The 18,940-nt window shown below is 42.8% G+C and overlaps 1 protein-coding gene across 1 annotated transcript; it reads left to right on the plus strand.

Annotated features, from left to right (window-relative positions):
* The first annotated feature begins 11,267 nt into the window (after nt 1-11,267).
* Nucleotides 11,268-16,059, plus strand: LOC111979605 (proproteinase E-like). Its single transcript, XM_070449026.1, is given in 8 exon segments — nt 11,268-11,346; nt 11,597-11,685; nt 12,102-12,216; nt 12,666-12,788; nt 13,084-13,209; nt 13,409-13,551; nt 14,084-14,109; nt 14,111-16,059. Coding segments are annotated over 8 exon segments (882 nt in total). The 3' UTR covers nt 14,292-16,059.
* Nucleotides 16,060-18,940: the final 2,881 nt, after the last annotated feature.

Here is an 18,940-nt window from a genome sequence, read left to right on the forward strand (position 1 = left end):
CTAACAATTCCACACAACTACTACCTTATACACACAAGTGTAAAGGGATAAAGAATATGTACATAAAGATATATGAATGAGTGATGGTACAGAACGGCATAGGCAAGATGCAGTAGATGGTATAGTGGTACAGTCTATACATATGAATGAGTAATGTAGGGTATGTAAACATAAAGTGGCATAGTTTAAAGTGGCTAGTGATACATGTATTACATAAAGATGGCAAGATGCATGATGATACAGTACAGTATATACATATACATATGAGATGAGTAATGTAGGGTATGTAAACATTATATTAGATGGCATTGTTTAAAGTGGCTAGTGATACATTTTACATAATTTCCATCAATTCCCATTATTAAAGTGGCTGGAGTTGAGTCAGTATGTTGGCAGCAGGATGGCCTTGAGATAGAAGTTGTTTTTCAGTCTCTCGTCCTGCTTTGATGCACCTGTACTGACCTCGCCTTCTGGATGATACGGGGGGGAACAAGCAGTGGCTCGGGTGGTTGTGTCCTTGATGAACTTTAGGCCTTCCTGTGACATCGGTGGGTAGGTGTCCTGGAGGCAGGTAGTTTGCCCCGGTGATGCGTTGTCCAGACCTCACTACCCTCTGGAGAGCCTTACGGTTGTGGGCGGAGCAGTCGCGTACCAGGCGGTGATACAGCCCGACAGGATGCTCTCGATGTTGCACTGTATAAAGTTTGTGAGTGCTTTTGGTGACAAGCCGAATTTCTTCAGCCTCCTGAGTTGAAGAGCACTGCGCGCCCTCTCACAACGCTGTCTGTGTTGTGGACCAATCAGTTGTCCGTGATGGGTACACCGAGGAACTTAAAACTTCCACCTTCTCCACTACGTCCCGTCGATGTGGATAGGAGTAGCTCTTCTGGTTACAAAGAGTCAGATAAAGTTTGTTCAGGGCCATCGATGTGTCTGCTTGGGGGGGAATATATACGGCTGTGATTATAATCGAAGAGAATTCCCTTGGTAGATAATGCGGTCGACATTTGATTGTGAGGAATTCTAAATCTGGTGAACAGAATGACTTGAGTTCCTGTATGTTGTTATGATCACACCACGTCTCGTTGATCATAAGGCATACACCCCCGCCCCTCTTCTTACCAGAAAGATGTTTGTTTCTGTCGGCGCGATGCGTGAAGAAACCAGCTGGCTGCACCGACTCCGTTAGCGTCTCTCGAGTGGGCCATGTTTCCGTGAAGCAAAGAACGTTACAATCCCTGATGTCTCTCTGGAATGTTACCCGTGCTCGGATTTTATCAACCTTATTGTCAAGAGACTGGACATTGGCGAGTAGTATGCTAGGGAGTGGAGCGCGATGTGCCTCCGAAGCCTGACCAGGAGACCGCCTCGTTTGCCCCTTTTACGGCGTCGTTGTTTAGGGTCACCGGCTGGGATCAGATCCATTGTATTGGGTGGAAGGCAAAACACAGGATCCGCTTCGGGAGAGTCATATTCCTGGTTGTAACGATGGTGAGTTGACGTTGCTCTTATATTCAGTAGTTCCTCCCGACTGTATGTAATGAAACCTAAGATTACCTGGGGTACCAATGTAAGGAATAACACATAAAACAACAAAATACTGCATAGTTTCCTAGGAACGCGAAGCGAGGCGGCCATCTCGGTCGGCGACGGAAGTTTAGGTCCTGCTTTCCAGAATCCACCTTTTCACCTACAAACAAAATAAATCTGTCAAACATATTGGTTAAATCACATGTGGTCAGACAGAGAACGAGTAATTCGTAAAAGGATGCTTCCCCTGTAGATCATGTACCTCATGTAGCACCATAAGGAAATGTTCTAATTTAGTATGCCATCAGACTTCTAGGACCTATGAGATAAAGTAATGTATAACTTGCACTAGTAAAGGAGTTATTTATGTGTTACAGTGTTCTTGCAATAAGATTTATATTGGAAAAACATTGCGCACCTTGAAAGTTCGCCTTGGAGAACATAAATCCACTATCAGACGTCTAGATATCACCTTGCCAGTTGCGAGACACTTTATAGAACAAAATCATTCTATTAATAATGAATTGCGTTTCGTTGGGATCGAAAAAGTTCATCCACCACACAGAGGTGATTATGACAACAAATTACTCCAAAGAGAAGCCATGTTGATATATAAATTACATTCTGTATCCCCACTCAGTTTAAACGAGTAACTAGATTTCACCTCCTACCTATAGTGTCATGCCTGCTCCCGCTCTCCCTCTCTGGCATCCGAGGACGCCAGGCTACCCTTCATTACACACACCTGTCACCATTATTACGCCCAGCAGTGCTCATTGGACTCACCTGGACTCCTTCCCTTTGTTGATAACCGTCTGCTCCCCCGTTTGTTCACTGTGTCTGCATTGATGTCGTTATTTTCCCCCCTGTCCAGACGCTGTTCCTGTCCTGTTTCATGTCCGTTGCTCATTACATATTCTCCCTGTACRTGCTTCCTGTCTCCAGCGTCGATCCTCACAGAATGCTGACACCAAAATTGGAGGCATTAGGGTGTCAGCAACAATTTTAACATATTATGTTGTCAAATTTACTTTAGAGAGATGGCAATGTTGCCATTACTGTTACTAGCGAAGTTTGAAATATAGCTAGCAATGTTAATATGTGGTGGTTCCCTCAATCTTAGCTGGCTAAAGTTATAACATTACTGCATCTACATCTGGTGACATCACAATCAAGACAAAAGGTTTTCCTACTAATTAGTTGACTTCTTTTGAAATGTGTTGTAACGGAGTTGTATTGAGTTAGGCTAATGTTAGACAGCTAATTAGGTAGTTAGCGAACTAGTTAGGTAGCTAGCTAACGTCAGCTATTTACATTTACATTTAAGTCATTTAGCAGACGCTCTTATCCAGAGCGATGATAGTGATAATGATTATCAAAATATACATAACCGGATACATGACCAGCAGTCTATGGTCTAGCTACCAGTAAACTCACCACCATTGGAGACCAACGAACTACGACCACCTGGTCCTTCGGCAGGGTATGCAAACCATAGTTGGCTGTGGTCCAGGGCTTTCCAATCTCAACCGGCAGTGATCCTTTAAACACATTGGGATTAGATGTTTTTTTAGGGGCAGTCGCTCTTTATAGACCATATCACCTCCACCTTACCTGACACCAATAGACCCACTACAATTTGCATACCGCACCAACAGATCCACAGACAACACAATCGTCATTGCACTACACACTGCCCTATCCCACATGGACAAAAGGAATACCTATGTGAGAATGCTGTTCATCGACTACAGCTCAGTCTTCAACACCATAGTGCCCTCTAAGCTGAACACAAAGCTCAGGGCCATGGGCACTGGGTCTGAACCCCTCCCTGTACAACATAACACCTAGACTTCCTGACGGGCCAACCTCAGGTGGTGACGGTAGGCGACAACAACTCCGCCATGCTGATCCTCAACACGGGGTCCTACAGGGGTGCTCTTTCAGCCCTCTCCTGAACTCTATGTTCACCCGTCTCCAACTCAATCATCAAGTTTGCTGACGACACAACAGTGATTACCAACAACGACAAGACAGCCTACAGGGAGGAGGTGAGAGCCCTGGCGTAGTCATGCCAGGAAAATAACCTCTCCCTCAACGTAAACAAAATGAAGGAGCTGATTATGGGCTGCAGGAGACAGCAGAGGGAGCATGCCCCCATCCACATTGATGGGGTCGCAGTGGAGAGGGTCAAAAGCTTCAGGTTCCTTGGCATGCACATCACTGATGACCTGAAATGGTCACTTCACACAGACTGTGTGGTGAAGAAGGCACAACTTACTTACTGACTTTATTGTCCCCATTGGGATTTTWTTTTMSKYMMMRKWMMWKKKSMTTWAAYMMGSSMTTWAAWWKKAAAKSYAAWTMYKKAWWKKAKRTTRKWWAKKYMTWKKWWKCKAWWAAARTTTTTTTTTTAAAGCCTGCTGGCCTTACTGAGTCGATAAGAACATTAGCACGAGCTATGTAGSAGGGATATCACTCCTGGCACAAATTTTTGTCTAGTTCTGTTTTTCCTGCTGAGGGTTGCCCTATACCTGCGCCCAGAGGGGAGTAGCTCAAAGTCCTGTTACAGGGGGTGGCTTGGGTCTAAAATGTTTTGGCCTTGCGGAGGGCCCTGACCTTAAAGATCTCATCCAGGCCTGTCTGTTTGACTCCAAGTACCTGGCTTGCTGTGGTGATAATCCTTCTCAGCATATTTTTCTGGCTGACAGTGGTATTGCCAAACCAACAAACAATACAAAAAGTTTAAATACTCTCAATTAAAGATTTGTAAAACAGAGTCAGTATAGTACAGTCAACATAAAAAGATCCCAGCTTTTTGAGAAAGTACAGTCTCTGTTGACTCTTTTTGTTGAACAGGTCTGTACATTTACTCCACTGAAACTTGTCCTGGGACACCCAGGTATTTGTATTCCTCTACAATCTCTATAATCTGACCTCTGATAGATGTTGCAGAGGTAGGTGTTGTACACTTCCTGAAGTCTATGCACATCTCTTTGGTCTTGTTGGTATTGAGGACCAATTGTGATTCCTCACACAACTCTACAAAGTCATCTAGGACCAGGCCATGATGTTCTTTGTCATCATGCAACAGGCTGATCAAGGCAGTGTCATCAGCAAACTTAACGAGGTGTCTGTCAGGATGGGAACTAGTACAACTATTAGTGTACAAGATGTACAGGAGTGGAGACAAAGCACATCCCTGAGGAGAGCCTGTGTTGGTATTGCGTATGTCTGACACGTGGGGACCTATTTAGACCCCCCTTCTAAGGAGAAGTCCCGAATGAGTCTCTGTGCCAGAATGTAGGACTGGATTGTGTTGAAGGCAGAATAAAAGTCAACAAACAGAACCCTAACATGGGATTTGGCACCTTCTAGATGTCTATAGACCATGTTAATTAGGGTAAGAATGGCATCATCAACTCCTCTGCTAGGCTGATAGGCAAACTGAAATGGGTCGAGAAGCTTCTGGGTGACTGAGAATATGACTTTTCACAAGTTTCTCAAGGCATTTCATTACTAAGGATGTCAAGGCGACAGGGCGGTAGTCATTCAGCACAGAGGGATTAGATGCTTTAGGAATTGGTAAATTATTGAGTTTTTCCACAATACTGGCACGTGTTGCTGGTCGAGTGAGGATTGGAAAATGTCTGTAAAAACACCAGCCAATTGTTCAGCAGAGAGCTTTAACACATGCCCACTTATTTTGTCTGGGCCTGGGTTTTTGTATGTGTTACATCTCCTGAACAACTTTTAAACATCAGACTGTTTAACTCTCTCAAACATTTGTAATGATGCTTCCAGTTGTTTTACCTCCGACACAAAGTTGTCTGATTCAAATCCTGAGAAGAAAACATTCAGTTCATTAGCCATGTTCTGGCCCTCATGTCTCCCAAGGTCAGCACTGGTTTTCCCCTGCCTATGTGGGAGGCACTAGCCATGGATTTAATRCCTTGCCAGGCCACCCTTGCGTTTCCTGAGGAGAGGGTCCTCTCCACTCTTTGCTTGTATGCCTCCTTGTCCACCAGTATCTATCTGTCACGCCCTGACCTTAGAGATCCTTTTTATGTCTCTATTTGGTTTGGTCAGGGTGTGATTTGGGGTGGGTATTCTATGTTCTTTCGTTCTATTATTTGTATTTCTATGTTTTGGCCGGGTAGGGTTCTCAATCAGGGACAGCTGTCTAACGTTGTCTCTGATTGAGAACCATACTTAGGTAGCCCTTTTTCCCACCTGTCTTTGTGGGAGGTTATCTTTGTTTGTTGGCACTATAGCCTTTAGCTTCACGGTTGTTTGGTATTGTTTATTGTTTTTGTCGGCGTCATAATTAATAAAGGATTATGTACGCTCACCACGCTGCACCTTGGTCCTCTTCATTCAACGGCCGTTACACTATCTTTAGATCTCACGTCGCACATCTCTTAAAGCCTGTCTATCACCCTCAGCATAAACTGCCTTCTTCCTATCAAGTAGTGATTTTAGATGTTTTGATACCAAAGGCTTATTGTTAGGGAACATTTTACAGGTTTTAGTAGGCACAACTGACTCAACACAGAAGTTTACATAGTCTGAAACAACATCTGTCATCAAGATCAGAGCTGCTGTCCTCAAATACCTCCCACATAGTACAGTCAAAACACCCCTAGAGACAAGTGATACTGTTTTCATTCCAGATCTGGACAGTTTTATTTATTTTTAATTTTATCCCATTTTCTCCCCAATTTTCGTGGTATCCAATCGCTAGTAATTACTATCTTGTCTCATCGCTACAACTCCCGTACGGGCTCGGGAGAGACGAAGGTCGAAAGCCATGCGTCCTCCGAAGCACAACCCAACCAAGCCYCACTGCTTCTTAACACAGCGCGCCTCCAACCCGGAAGCCAGCCGCACCAATGTGTCGGAGGAAACACCGTGCTTACCTAGCCTTGGGGTTGCATTTCGCACGTGCGCCGCTGGACCGCCACATAGGCGTCTCCCCGATGCGAGCTGCGACTGATGAAGACAAGGATTTCTCCTACACCCTGGCCCAAACCGTTGCTCTAACCTCCGGCCGACCCTCATGGCCCAATTGTGCGTCGCCAACACCCACGGAAACTCGTCACCGGTTATTCAGCGGGCACCCGGCTGCAGGACAGAGCCTGGGCGCCGACCCAAAAAGAGACTCGGCTGGACCGCAGCACGAACTAGCAACTCGGCAGTGCCCTAGCCACTGCGCCCCACCGGGAGGCGACTGGACCAGTACTTTAAAACTGATTGGTATTCTCCCAGTCTCCAGCAGCCGACATAGTAAAGGTTTTGGCCCTGAGTAGACCATCACATTGTGGGTCTGAATATGTCCAGTGGAGGTCATGGCTTTTGGCAGAAAACACATTTGGTATTGTCCCAATAGCAACAAGTCAAGAGTCCTATCTTTCCTAGTGTGACATTTACATACTGGTGGTATGTGCGCAGACTTTGTGCAAGGTACATTTGTTAAAAAATCCCCCCTAAAATACATTTCGGGTGCGTCGGGGGAGATGGGATTCCAGTTTCTGTGACAGTTATACAAATAATATCTGATGCCTTTGTTATATTAGTTTTTAGGTTGAATGTACACAACAGTTAACAAACAATTGGGGGAACTCACTGGGCGATAGTAGGGTCGCAGTGAACAGAAGCAAGTTCAATGTCGGGATACAGAGTCTCTCTTCTTACCAGGATCGATTTACACCACTGGTCCCTGACAAGCAGGCAGACGCGCCCCGCCGTGAAAGTTTCCCTGTGACTGTCAGATCACGGTCCGCTCTGACCAGAGTGAAGCCGGCCGTCCACTTCTCTGTCCGGGACTCTTGCATCCAGCCAAGTCTCAGTAAATGCCAGCAATCAGGCCTCCGGTATTCGTGTTTGAAGCGCAGATTTGCTGAGCTCATCCTCGTTCCCCCTCAGTGACCTGGCATTAATCATCAAGGTGGCGGTAGGAAGTTTGTTCTTTCATTTTTTAAGTCTTTGTCTGATTCCCCGCGTTTCCAACATTTTGCATTTGGGTTTGTAATCCACTCGCAGACAATCAGGGATTAGATGGCCATTGGATATCCATTCGCGTTTGTGTTTGAGTTGCATTGTAGTAAGATCTCCCCTGCTGTATTTGGAATCCGCCTGCCAGCAGCGTTTTCAAAATTTAGTCCGTTTGTAGCGGGTATGTACACCGATCACAGATCAGTCCAACACCCCAACCACTGTGAATCCATGGTTGGCAGATTGTTTGTAAACTAAGTGTACAAATTAAAAACATAAAAGAATGCCACACCAAACGTCACACACACTGCAGGATGCAATAGAGCCGCGCCCCCAAATAACAGAGATACCAGTTAACAGCACGTATTCAACCTCTGGAGGCTGAAGAAAATTCTGTCGGGCTGTATCGCCTCCTGGTACAGCAACTGCACTGCCCACAACCACAGGGCTCTCCAGAGGGTGGTGCGGTCAGCCCAACTCATCTCTGGGGGCACACTGCCTGCCCTACAGGACATCTACAGCACCCTATGTCACAGGAAGGTCAAGGAGATCATCAAGGACCTCAGCCACCCGAGCCACAGCCTTTTCACCCTGCTACCATCTATAGTCAGTGAAGGTGCATCAACGCTGAGAACGAGAGGATGAAAAACAGCTTCTTTCTCCATGTCATCTGACTGTTAAACAGCCATCACTAGCCGGCCTCCGCCTGGTACCCTGCCCTGCACCTTAAACACTAGCCGGCTACCACCCGTTACTCTATCTTAGAGGCAGCACCTTAGAGACTTCTGCCCTATGTACATTGAACACTGGCTATTCGACTGGCTTCTTGCACCCTTTTTACCAATGTGGAATTTAACTGTATTATTCCACTCTCAATTGACATTGGTATTGATAAAGCTACTGAGGCCCTCAATGACATATCTTTAGTGTCACTGCAAGTGTATGTGCAGTAGTTGGTGAATGGGGATTTCTCTACAGTACCAATAGTTTCTAATGCCACTCAGGAACCATAAAGTTGTACTGATGTTGTGGTAATTGAATTGTACCTCTTTGTGATGTCACAGTCTATTAGCAGCAATGGGACGAGGGGGTAGGCTGCTGAGGAGTCCCTGATGAACATGTTACCGTTGGACTTGATTGCACCGAAGAAGGTACGTTACGGACTGGGGAACTGCTCCTCTCCCCTGGAACAAGACCGGAATGGGTACAACACGCAACACACGACACACCACACACACAGCACACACACACACACCACACACACACACACACACACACACACACACACACACACACACACACACACACACACACACAGGGATGGTTAACCGTTAATCGGTTCCCTGCTGAAAATGCATTTGACCAGCCATGCTTATCATTCAATAGGTTAATTAGCTTTTCATTGCTTCAGACCTGGAGAGAGAGTTCTTGCTCGGAACTGCCGGCAAAGGTCCAAAGTGGAAACCAGCAACAGTGGTCACACAAACAGGCCATGTGTCCTACACATTTCACAGACCAGAGAACATCATCTGGACGAGACACTTGGATCAACTGTTGCCAGGAACCAACCTCAGAAATGACTCTTGTCAAGTGACAAACCAAGATCAGCTACTGGAGACCTACCATGTCTARGAGCCATCACCTGAACATCCACTGCAGGACCTACACATTTGGAAAGTGCTCCAGACTCACCTGAACCAGGCAGAGTGCCTACTCAGGGTACTGTTGCACCCCATTGTGGGCATACACCATCACCACTCAGACTCAGAGACAATGTGACTGTAGACTCACCTGTACAACGTCATTACCCTTCAAGAGAAAGACGACCCCCTGACAGGTTGACTATTTAGTTCAGACTAACCTCCGACATTGGGGCAGAATACACCCCAGGCTTAAGTCTGGGAACTCAGGCAGTCTACCGTCTTTCCCTAGTTCAGAAAAGGTTATTCTGAAAACGTCCTTTATTTACATTAAGAGAACAGTTATTTAAAAAGGAAAATAATATGCAAAACAGTGAATATTAACTTTTTCCTTATGAGGTATCAAAAGTAAAGGGGGAGGAATATGTTGTGTATTGATATTCTAGTTTGTCCCTTTAGGGCACCGGTAGTACCCCCCTGCTTACGTATATTGGAATGCTTGGAATGTTTTGTCCTGTGAAACGCATTAAACAATACCCCCGTTAGTTTTTACTCCCGTCTCTGCAGCACTCCACCAATCAGGCCTTTATGTACTCTTTGGCCTGAATGCCAAGCGACACATCTGGAGGAAACCTGATGCATGGTGGTGACAGCATCATGCTGTGGGGATGTTTTTCAGTGGCAGGGACTGGGAGACTAGTCAGGATCGAAGGAAAGATGAACGGAGCAAAGTACAGAAAGATCCTTGATGAAAACCTGATCCAGATTGATGTCCTGACCGGACTGGGGCGAAGGTTCACCTTCCAACAGGACGACCCTAAGCACACAGCCAAGACAAAGCAGGAGTGGCTTCGGGACAAGTCTGAACATCTCTGGAGAGACCTSAAAATAGCTGTGCAGCGACGTTCCCCATCCAACCTGACAGAGTTTGAGAGGATCTGCAAAACTGGGAGAAAACTCCCCAAATACAGGTGTGCCAAGCTGGTAGCGTCATACCCAAGAAGACTTGAGGCTGTAATCGCTGCCAAAGGTGCTTCAACAAAGTACAGGGTCTGAATACTTATGTAAATGTGATATTTCAGTACAAAAAAAATGTAAGCTGTTTTTGCTTTGTCTTTATGGGGTATTGTGTGTACATTGATGAGGAATTTTTTTAAATTCCATTTTAGAACAAGGCTGTAACTTAACAAAATGTGGAAAAAGTCAAGGCGTCTTTGTCGGATATTGACTCAAATGTGCTGACAGTGACTCCTCTGTTTCACCACGCTCCCCACCGGGTCTGCGATGCAGCAGACACACCAAATGGCAGGTGTCACATCACCAGAAATCTTCAACTTCAATTGCTCCACCGCCACACTTAACGCTAACCCAGAAATCACTCCTTTCAATAGTGCCATGTCTCGCACTTCCGTAGTGACAACACAAAATAATGAATGACACGTGTATACACTGACACCTTCCGCCGTGGAGTGATAAGGTGCCACTCCACAATTATTGCTGCTGTAAAGTGATTTTTTTTTATAGCAGGTTGACATTTATTGTCATGAGTCTTGACTCCCGCTTAAGTCAGCTGCAAAATTGGCTATGTAGTAAAAAAGTATGAAAACAAAATGGTTTAAGGTTAGGCGTGGGCATTAGGATTAGCCGTGTGGTTTAGTTTAGGGTTAGATTTCAAATCAGATTTTATGACTTTGTGGCTGTGCCAGCTAGTAACCATTCTGCATAGCTGTCTCCATGACAAAAAACCCCGCTAACCTGCCATTTTTTAGATGACAAAAAAACATACTTTCAAAGTACAGTTTGTATCAATTAATTGAATGGATTTATTTGACCAGACAWGTTCCTCTAGAAGACCCCTCTAGAACTACTACTTCTGTATAATAGTTCATGATTAATAAATAATAAATCACTATTGTCTTTAAATCCATAAATGCCTATATGCAATTATTATAACAGTTAGAAAATTACAGTATGATGTCAATCGTTTTTCAATGCCACCTGTAAAAAACTGATCAGTAGGTGGAGAGTGGGTAGTCTGATCCCAGGCAGGCCTAGTGATAAGAGGTTGTCCTGGGTATATAATGGTCTGTGAGCTCATACAATATGACTTTGGCTTGGGGTGAAAGGAGAATTGAGAAATTATTGGAACTGGCATTTGTTTTGGTGCTAGCAGTCACTGCAGGTGAGTGTGCATTAGAATGATATTTTTCAATTGTTTATTCTCAAAGCTATGACAGAAAAGTGAGAAAAAAAAGGGTCACTGAAATGATAGAATCCTACGTGGTTTGCAAAACATGGATTGTAGCTCATAAGATAGGGCATATGTGGATTTTCTCATTACCTGTAATGAACCTGAGCGGACGCTATTTTGTGATGCTGTTTTTGAGCGATCACTTACACTGCCAGTCATTATCTCTGTATGTATTCATTAGTCTCAGGTTGTGGCATACCCACTTACCTCCCCAGCACCAGCAGGGTTGTGAACGGGGAAGAAGCTCGGCCCTACAGCTGGCCATGGCAGGCAAGACTGGGAATTACAGTATGAATAAGCGTACAGCGTAATGATAAACTTACATTGATTGCGTTGTTAATGAGTTATTACACACAAAAAAAAGTATCATACTGTAAATAGACAAATTGTTGTAACATACGTTTTTGGAGACATACGTAGACACATATACAGTATTTTAGCATAATCTCACAAATGTCCCCAGTCCTGAACTAATTACACCACATATCTTGACCTACAAGTCCCTTTATATGACCTGAATTGCTGATTAGGGACCTGCCTGTTTTTCGATTTGTAACTTATCCGATGAGAGCACATAATGCATACTTTTCATTCCTGGTTTATTAATATAGACTCACACACACATGCACACACACACAATTATGTCACTGTTTAGATCCATGTATGGGTTTGCCATTTATTCTTAGGTTTCTCTGGAGTCGTTCTTCCCATCGCTGATAACGCTCATCGCTGATAACTGGGTTATGACGGCTGCACACTGCATTACACGAGTCCAGCATGCAATATGCCATGCAAATGGCTGTATGAGTCTATCAAATATAGCTAGTATCATAATAGGCATCCAATAAATAAATAGGGCTGGGGTATGACAGAAACATTGAACACCTTTATATATAGGCTCTCCTGCTGCTCTATGAAACCCTGCCAAAAACTGTTCCCATAATGTTCCCTGAGAAGCTTTCTCTTACACACTCCTTAGCAATCACCAAACTATGGCATAACAAACACTGATACTCTTTCTGCCCTACCAGCACGTGGCACTGTAAGACCAAATGCGGCACTCGTCAGCGGAGTAAAATAAACATTCGCTTCACCTGTAGCCTAGTCGCCCCAGGCCTGTTTGTGCTGTATAGAGAACTAAGGCTGTTGGGAATTGGCTATACAGCACAAACAGATCTGGGCCAACCAGGTTACTTCACCAGTGTTTCTGCATATTTTTCACCTGTGTTCTTCCCTTTGATCTGATCCAGGTTTCCACACATACAGAGTGGTCGTGGCAGAGCATGACATGAATACAGAGGAGGGTTATGAGGAGTCCATCATGGTGGACAAGATGATCCTCCATCCTGACTGGAACGATAACTGTGTCTCATGTGGGTAAGGCCTTCATGCTCCTTCATGATCTGCCCAGAAATATAGTACACAACAGGTTCTAATAATGAGTCACTTTCAGAGTCAAACAGCTGAATAAATAATGGCAGACGGTGTTGAAACGCACTGGGCCAGCGACAGAACAGAACATGATACTGTTATCATCGACCTTTGCTGTTTAAACATGGGCTGTAACAAAACAGACAGAACTCATATTGTCAAAGTCAGTCATAAGATCCTCTTGCCCTGACAGTGTTGCCCTTTTCCTTTGGTGTTTGCTTTCTCCTATTACACCAGCCCTCCTGAAGCTGGTGAGGAGTGCTGTGATCAATGACAAGGTCCAGCTGGCCTGCCTTCCAGAGAGCGGTGCCATCCTTACCCACAACCAGCCCTGCTATGTCACCGGCTGGGGGCGCATCTACTGTAAGACACTCAATGCAGCCCATGTCAAATACTGTTTGTTTACTTTTACTGCTGTCTCACTTTATTAGGCATTATGTAGGCATCTAATGCCAAAATGTAGCCATAACACATTATGATGGCAAACATATAGGGCTACATGATTATACAGTGTTGTTTGTTTTACTTGTTCGTTCTCTCTCTCTCACTCTCCCTCTCTCAGCTGGTGGTGCAGCAACCAACCACCTGCAGCAGGCCCTGCTTCCTGTGGTGGAGCACAGTGTCTGTAGCCATAGTGACTGGTGGGGCAGCTCTGCAAAGACCACCATGATCTGCGCTGGCGGAGAGAGCAAGTCCGCCAGTCATGTGAGTAGAGTTCACCAAATTGGATGAATGCATTCTAGTTGAAAGTTTTATTAGTCGTATGCACAGGATACCCATGGTATACACCATCCAACGYAATGCTTACTTGCATGTCCCTTCTCGACAATGCAACAACAAGAAGACATAATAAAATATAAGAATATGAACATAAAGTAAATGGCTCAGCAGAATAAGCATTTATTAAGCAGGAAGGTCCAATTTATAATCCAATATTTACATGTGTTTTGGGGAAGGGGAGAATGGGGGGCAAGTGTTCAAATTGTACAGTTTTTAGCAATAATAATACTATTCTGGTAGCAGCAGTTGTGATGTGTGCTGTAGTATGTATGTACAGTATATGTGTGTGTGGATGAGTGCATGTCTGTGTGGGTGTGTGCGTGAGTGAGTGAACGCAGGTGTGTACAGTGCATGTTTGTCGTGTTTTGTGTATGTACTACCGTCAGACATTTTTTTATTATTTCCAATGTGTCTAGTTGCTTTTTTCCCCATCTCCTCCACCCTTGTGTCTCCCCAGGGTGATTCAGGTGGGCCACTGAACTGTCAGGGCAGATGGTAGGTGGTATGTCTAGGGTGTCACCAGCTTTGCGAATGGTAAAGGCTGCAACATCCCCCAGAAACCCACTGTCTTCACCCGTGTTGCCTCCTTCATCCTCTGGATCAGTCAGGTGAGTTATGACGTAATTTATGAGGCCCCAGGCCGAGGCTGTCTAGCTGCTGAGTAATATCACATAGTTAAAATAATGGCACCCGAGACCTAGTAGGGATTAACTGACTGAACTGTGGTGCAGCAGAACTGTTGCAACAGCACATGGATTGCAAGAGAGTTGGTGTAAAAAAAAAAAAGCCAAGTGGCAGTGCATAGGAGGCTAGGGGGCAGTATCCTGAATTTCCGGATGACTGACATGCCCAAAGTAAACTGCCTGTTACTCAGGCCCAGAAGCTAGGATATGCATATAATTGATATAATTGGATAGAAAACACTCTGAAGTTTCTAAAAAAAACTGTTAAAATAATGTCTGTGAGTACAAAAGAACTGATATGGCAGGCAAAAACCTGAGGAAAATCCATTCAGAATTTTTTTTCTTTAGGTCACAGACCTTTTCAATGCTAGCCTATGGGATATACAAACAAATAGGACCCAGATTGCAGTTCCTATGGCTTCCACTAGATGTCAACAGTCTTTAGAAAGGGTTTCAGGCTTGTTTCTTGAAAAACAAACAAGTAGTTGTAGTTTATCCAAGGTGTTCTCATCATGACAGGGAGACTTTTGGTGTGCTCTTTGTTATTTTCCTTTTCTATTGAACACCGTTCTTTTCGTCTAAAATATTATCGTTTATTTACATATTAGGGTACCTGAGGATTGATTAGAAACATTGATTGACTTGGTTGGACGAAGTTTACCGGTAGCTTTTTGGATTCCTTTGTATGCATGTTGAAGGAGTGGATTACTGAAATCAATGGCACAAACTAAACTGACTTTTTGGATATAAAGAAGGACTTTATCGAACAAAACAAACATTTGTTGGGTAGCTGGGACCCTTGGGATTGCAAACAGAGGAAGATCTTCAAAGGTAGTGATTGTTTTTATTTTGATGTGGGTGCGCTGTCCTCAGATAATTACATTGTATGCTTTTGCCGTAAAGCCTTTTTGAAATCTGACAACGCGGTTGGATTAACAAGAAGTTATGCTTTTAAATGATGTAAGACACTTGTATGTTCATAAATGTTTAATATTACAATTTTGTAATCTTCACCAGATGTTGTCGATTTTGATCCCGCTAACGGGATCCGATCCCTAAGAGGTTTTAACTTTAAGGTCATTTGTCTTTTGCTTGCAGACAATGGCTCAAAACTGAAGAAAAACCCTATACCTTACATATAATGACCTAGAGTACTAGATGATTAAATGCATTATAATAAAATGTGGTAATTACTGTTCCTCTGTTTCTATATATTGGACAAAATATATCCTCATACTGTTATGTGAGAGAATATATATTTTTTAATGGTAACAATATACAATACAATATTATATTTATTTATTTAACAAAGTGATAACATCACTGAACCACTTACATATCTGTTCAATCTAACCCTGGAATGTAATGAAATTCCAAAGATCTGGAAATCAGCATTTGTCCTACCACTTTTAAAAGGGGGAGATCCAACTTTTTAAAATAATTATAGGCCAATCTCAAAGCTGTCACCCCTGGTGAAAATACTTGAAACCCTTGTAAGTGAACAGCTAAAAGAGTTTTTATTTACTAACTCTATTTTATCAATGTACCAATCGGGCTTCAGGAAGAAGCATAGCACAATTACAGCAGCCATGAAGGTTTTAAATGATATCACTGAAGCCCTTGACAAAAAACAGCACTGTGTCTCACTTTTTATTGATCTCTCTAAGGCTTTTGATACAGTTGATCATGCTATACTAAGGCAGAGATTGTTGAGTGTAGGTCTTTCGGAGCATGCAGTTGCATGGTTTGCTAACTATCTSTCTGATAGAACTCAGTGCACTCAATTTGATGGGCTTATGTCTGTTAAATTGTCTGTCCTMAATGGTGTGCCCCAAGGCTCTGTACTTGGTCCTCTCTTATTCACTATTTATATAAAMTATTTAGACAAAAATGTCCAAAATGCACAAKTTCATTTTTATGRMGATGATACTGTTATTTACTGTTGTGCCTCYTCTCTTACAAAAGCTTTCCAGAACTTGCAAACTGCTTTTTATACTGTTCAACATACCTTGTGTCAATTGAAGCTTATCCTCAATACTGACAAAACTAAACTAATGGTGTTTTCTAATGCAAGAAATAGACCTCTGAACCTTTCACCTATTACTACRTGTCAGGGCAAGGAGATTGAGGTTGTAACCTCATATAAATATCTTGGAATTCTAATTGATGACGGCCTCTCTTTTAAATTGCATATTCAACAACTTACAAAAAAATTGAYGCTGAAATTGGGATTTTATTTTAGGAATAATGTTTTTCTTTTGAAGCCAGAAGGAGGCTAGTATCAGCTACATTTATGCCTTTACTAGACTATGGGGATATTTTATATATGAATGCTTCCGCTCAGTGTTTGAGATCAATTGACACTCTTTACCATGGCACTTTGAGATTTATTTTAAACTGCAAAACCCTTACGCACCACTGCACTTTGTATACCAGGGTTGGCTGGCCTTCTCTAGTCACTCGTAGGCTCAGTCACTGATATACTTTTATTTACAAAGCCATTTTGGGTTTACTACCTTTTTATTTGGGCATTTTTGTTGTTCAGAAATGTGGTGGGTACTCTATTCGTTCGCTGCACTTTATCCTGCTAACTGTTCCAAATGTKCGAACTGAATTTGGTAAAAGGGCTTTTATGTACTCTGCGCCATCGTCTTGGAACACCTTACAAAATCATTTTAAACTGGAAGAACTTGTCCCGATTGGTTTTTTAAAATCACTGATGAAGGATTTTGAGGCTGATTCCCTGACCTGTCAATGTTTTTAATTTGCTGTTTTTGATTTTGTTATACTGTTGTGAATTCAATGGTTTTTACTAGATTACTTGTAGTTTTTCATGTTGTGTGTCTGTAATTTTTGTAATGACTTGGTGCTGCCTATCTTGGCCAGGACGCTCTTGAAAAATATATTTTAAATCTCAGTGAGCCCTTCCTGGTTAAATAAAGGTTAAATAAATAAAATTAAAATAAAACTGAACTCAAAATTGGTCTTAGTCATTAGTGTTTGATTCGTGTTAGGGTAGTCAGGGTTAGGGTTAGGGTTAGGGTTAGTCAGAATTTTTTAAAGCTTCAGCCTAATAACCCTCACAGTAACCTTGACAGATGCCAGAGGTTATGGATAGGGCTGTTGCGGTGACTGTGTTACACCCACACCGGCTTTCATGAGTCATGAAGGCAGTCAAATGTCACGTGACTGTTTAGTCACGGTAATTAGGCTTCTCCAAGCTCTGATGCAGCTGAAAGGCATTAGTAGCCTACCAAACTTGCTAACTGCCTTGTACTCAGAACTCGATTGTCCCTCTAATCACTCTGACATCAATGTAAACGTAATCAAAAATCTAATCACTTCATGAGAGCCCATGAGCTCATGTTGCACAACATTTCTATAGGCTATTAAATTGCGCGAGAAAACAGAGTGATAGCCTTTACTAAAAAGAGGAGGATCCCATCAGCTTTCTATAGACTAGGCCTACTATATTTATTTCTCAACTTTCCTAATATTAAGCACATTGTTTATCTTAACAATAGGAGTATAACCTACCTGGCTGGCATGAAAATCAACCACAGGAAAAGCGTCCTCAATTCGCTATTTAAGTGCATAGATGACATACATTTTTTCACGCTGTCCCTGTTTCGAGACAGGTGCGTGATAATGGTCCATTCTAAATAAAAACAAATTTCACACATACATTATTTAGTATATGTAAAGACAAGATTAAATCAAGAATAGCCTATCACTTGTGAACTATATATTATCACTTGTAAATTATGCCCAGCATAGGAAACTCCCTTTTTTTGCGTAAAAATAAATAAATTGTCACACACCTCATGTAGTCTCTCCCATAGGCCTATGTGTGTATATAATGTTTGTAATCACAACCAAAGTGGCCAAATAACTTCTTAAAATGAAGCACATTAATCCGCTTTACAAAGGGTTTAGAGTGTTAATATCATACATAAGCAACGCATGAGTTTCAAGTTTGGGGAAAATCATTTTCACCATAAAAATGCACCTTTATAATAAAAARATTACATTCATAATTCCATTTGCGGTCACTTTTGATAATGGTGTTTTCCGCTAATGGAACATTCTCTTATAGCCTACTACCARGTGCACACTGCTGCTCTTGTAATGGGAAGAAATAGCCTAATAGTTTATCAACATTTTAAGCTAAACGTTCTAATCTGTTGCGTCAGCCACATTGCTGCTAGTGGTTCTATTAATATGGGATCTATTGCACCCCACAAATCAAATCAAATKAAATTGTATTTGTCACATACACATTGTTAGCAGATGTTAATGTGAGTGTAGCGAAATGCTTGTGCTTCTGGTTCCGACAGTGCAGCAATATCTAACAATAATATCTAACAGTAATATCTAAACAAGTKATCTAACAATTCCCCAACAACTACCTAACACACACAAATCTAAAGGGGTGAATGAGAATATGTACATGTAAGTATGGATGAGCGATGGCGAAGGTGCAATAGATTATATAAAATACAGTATATACTTGTGATATGAGTAATGTAAGATATGTAAACATTATTAAAGTGGCAACCTCGAGGTGATGTGGTGCCTGGGAGAAGATCAATGGCACAATCATAAGGACGGTGCGGGGGAAGGGAAGTAGC

The sequence above is a fragment of the Salvelinus sp. IW2-2015 genome, linkage group LG19 (genome assembly GCF_002910315.2).
Source record: "Salvelinus sp. IW2-2015 linkage group LG19, ASM291031v2, whole genome shotgun sequence".
NCBI classification, from domain to species: domain Eukaryota; kingdom Metazoa; phylum Chordata; class Actinopteri; order Salmoniformes; family Salmonidae; genus Salvelinus; species Salvelinus sp. IW2-2015.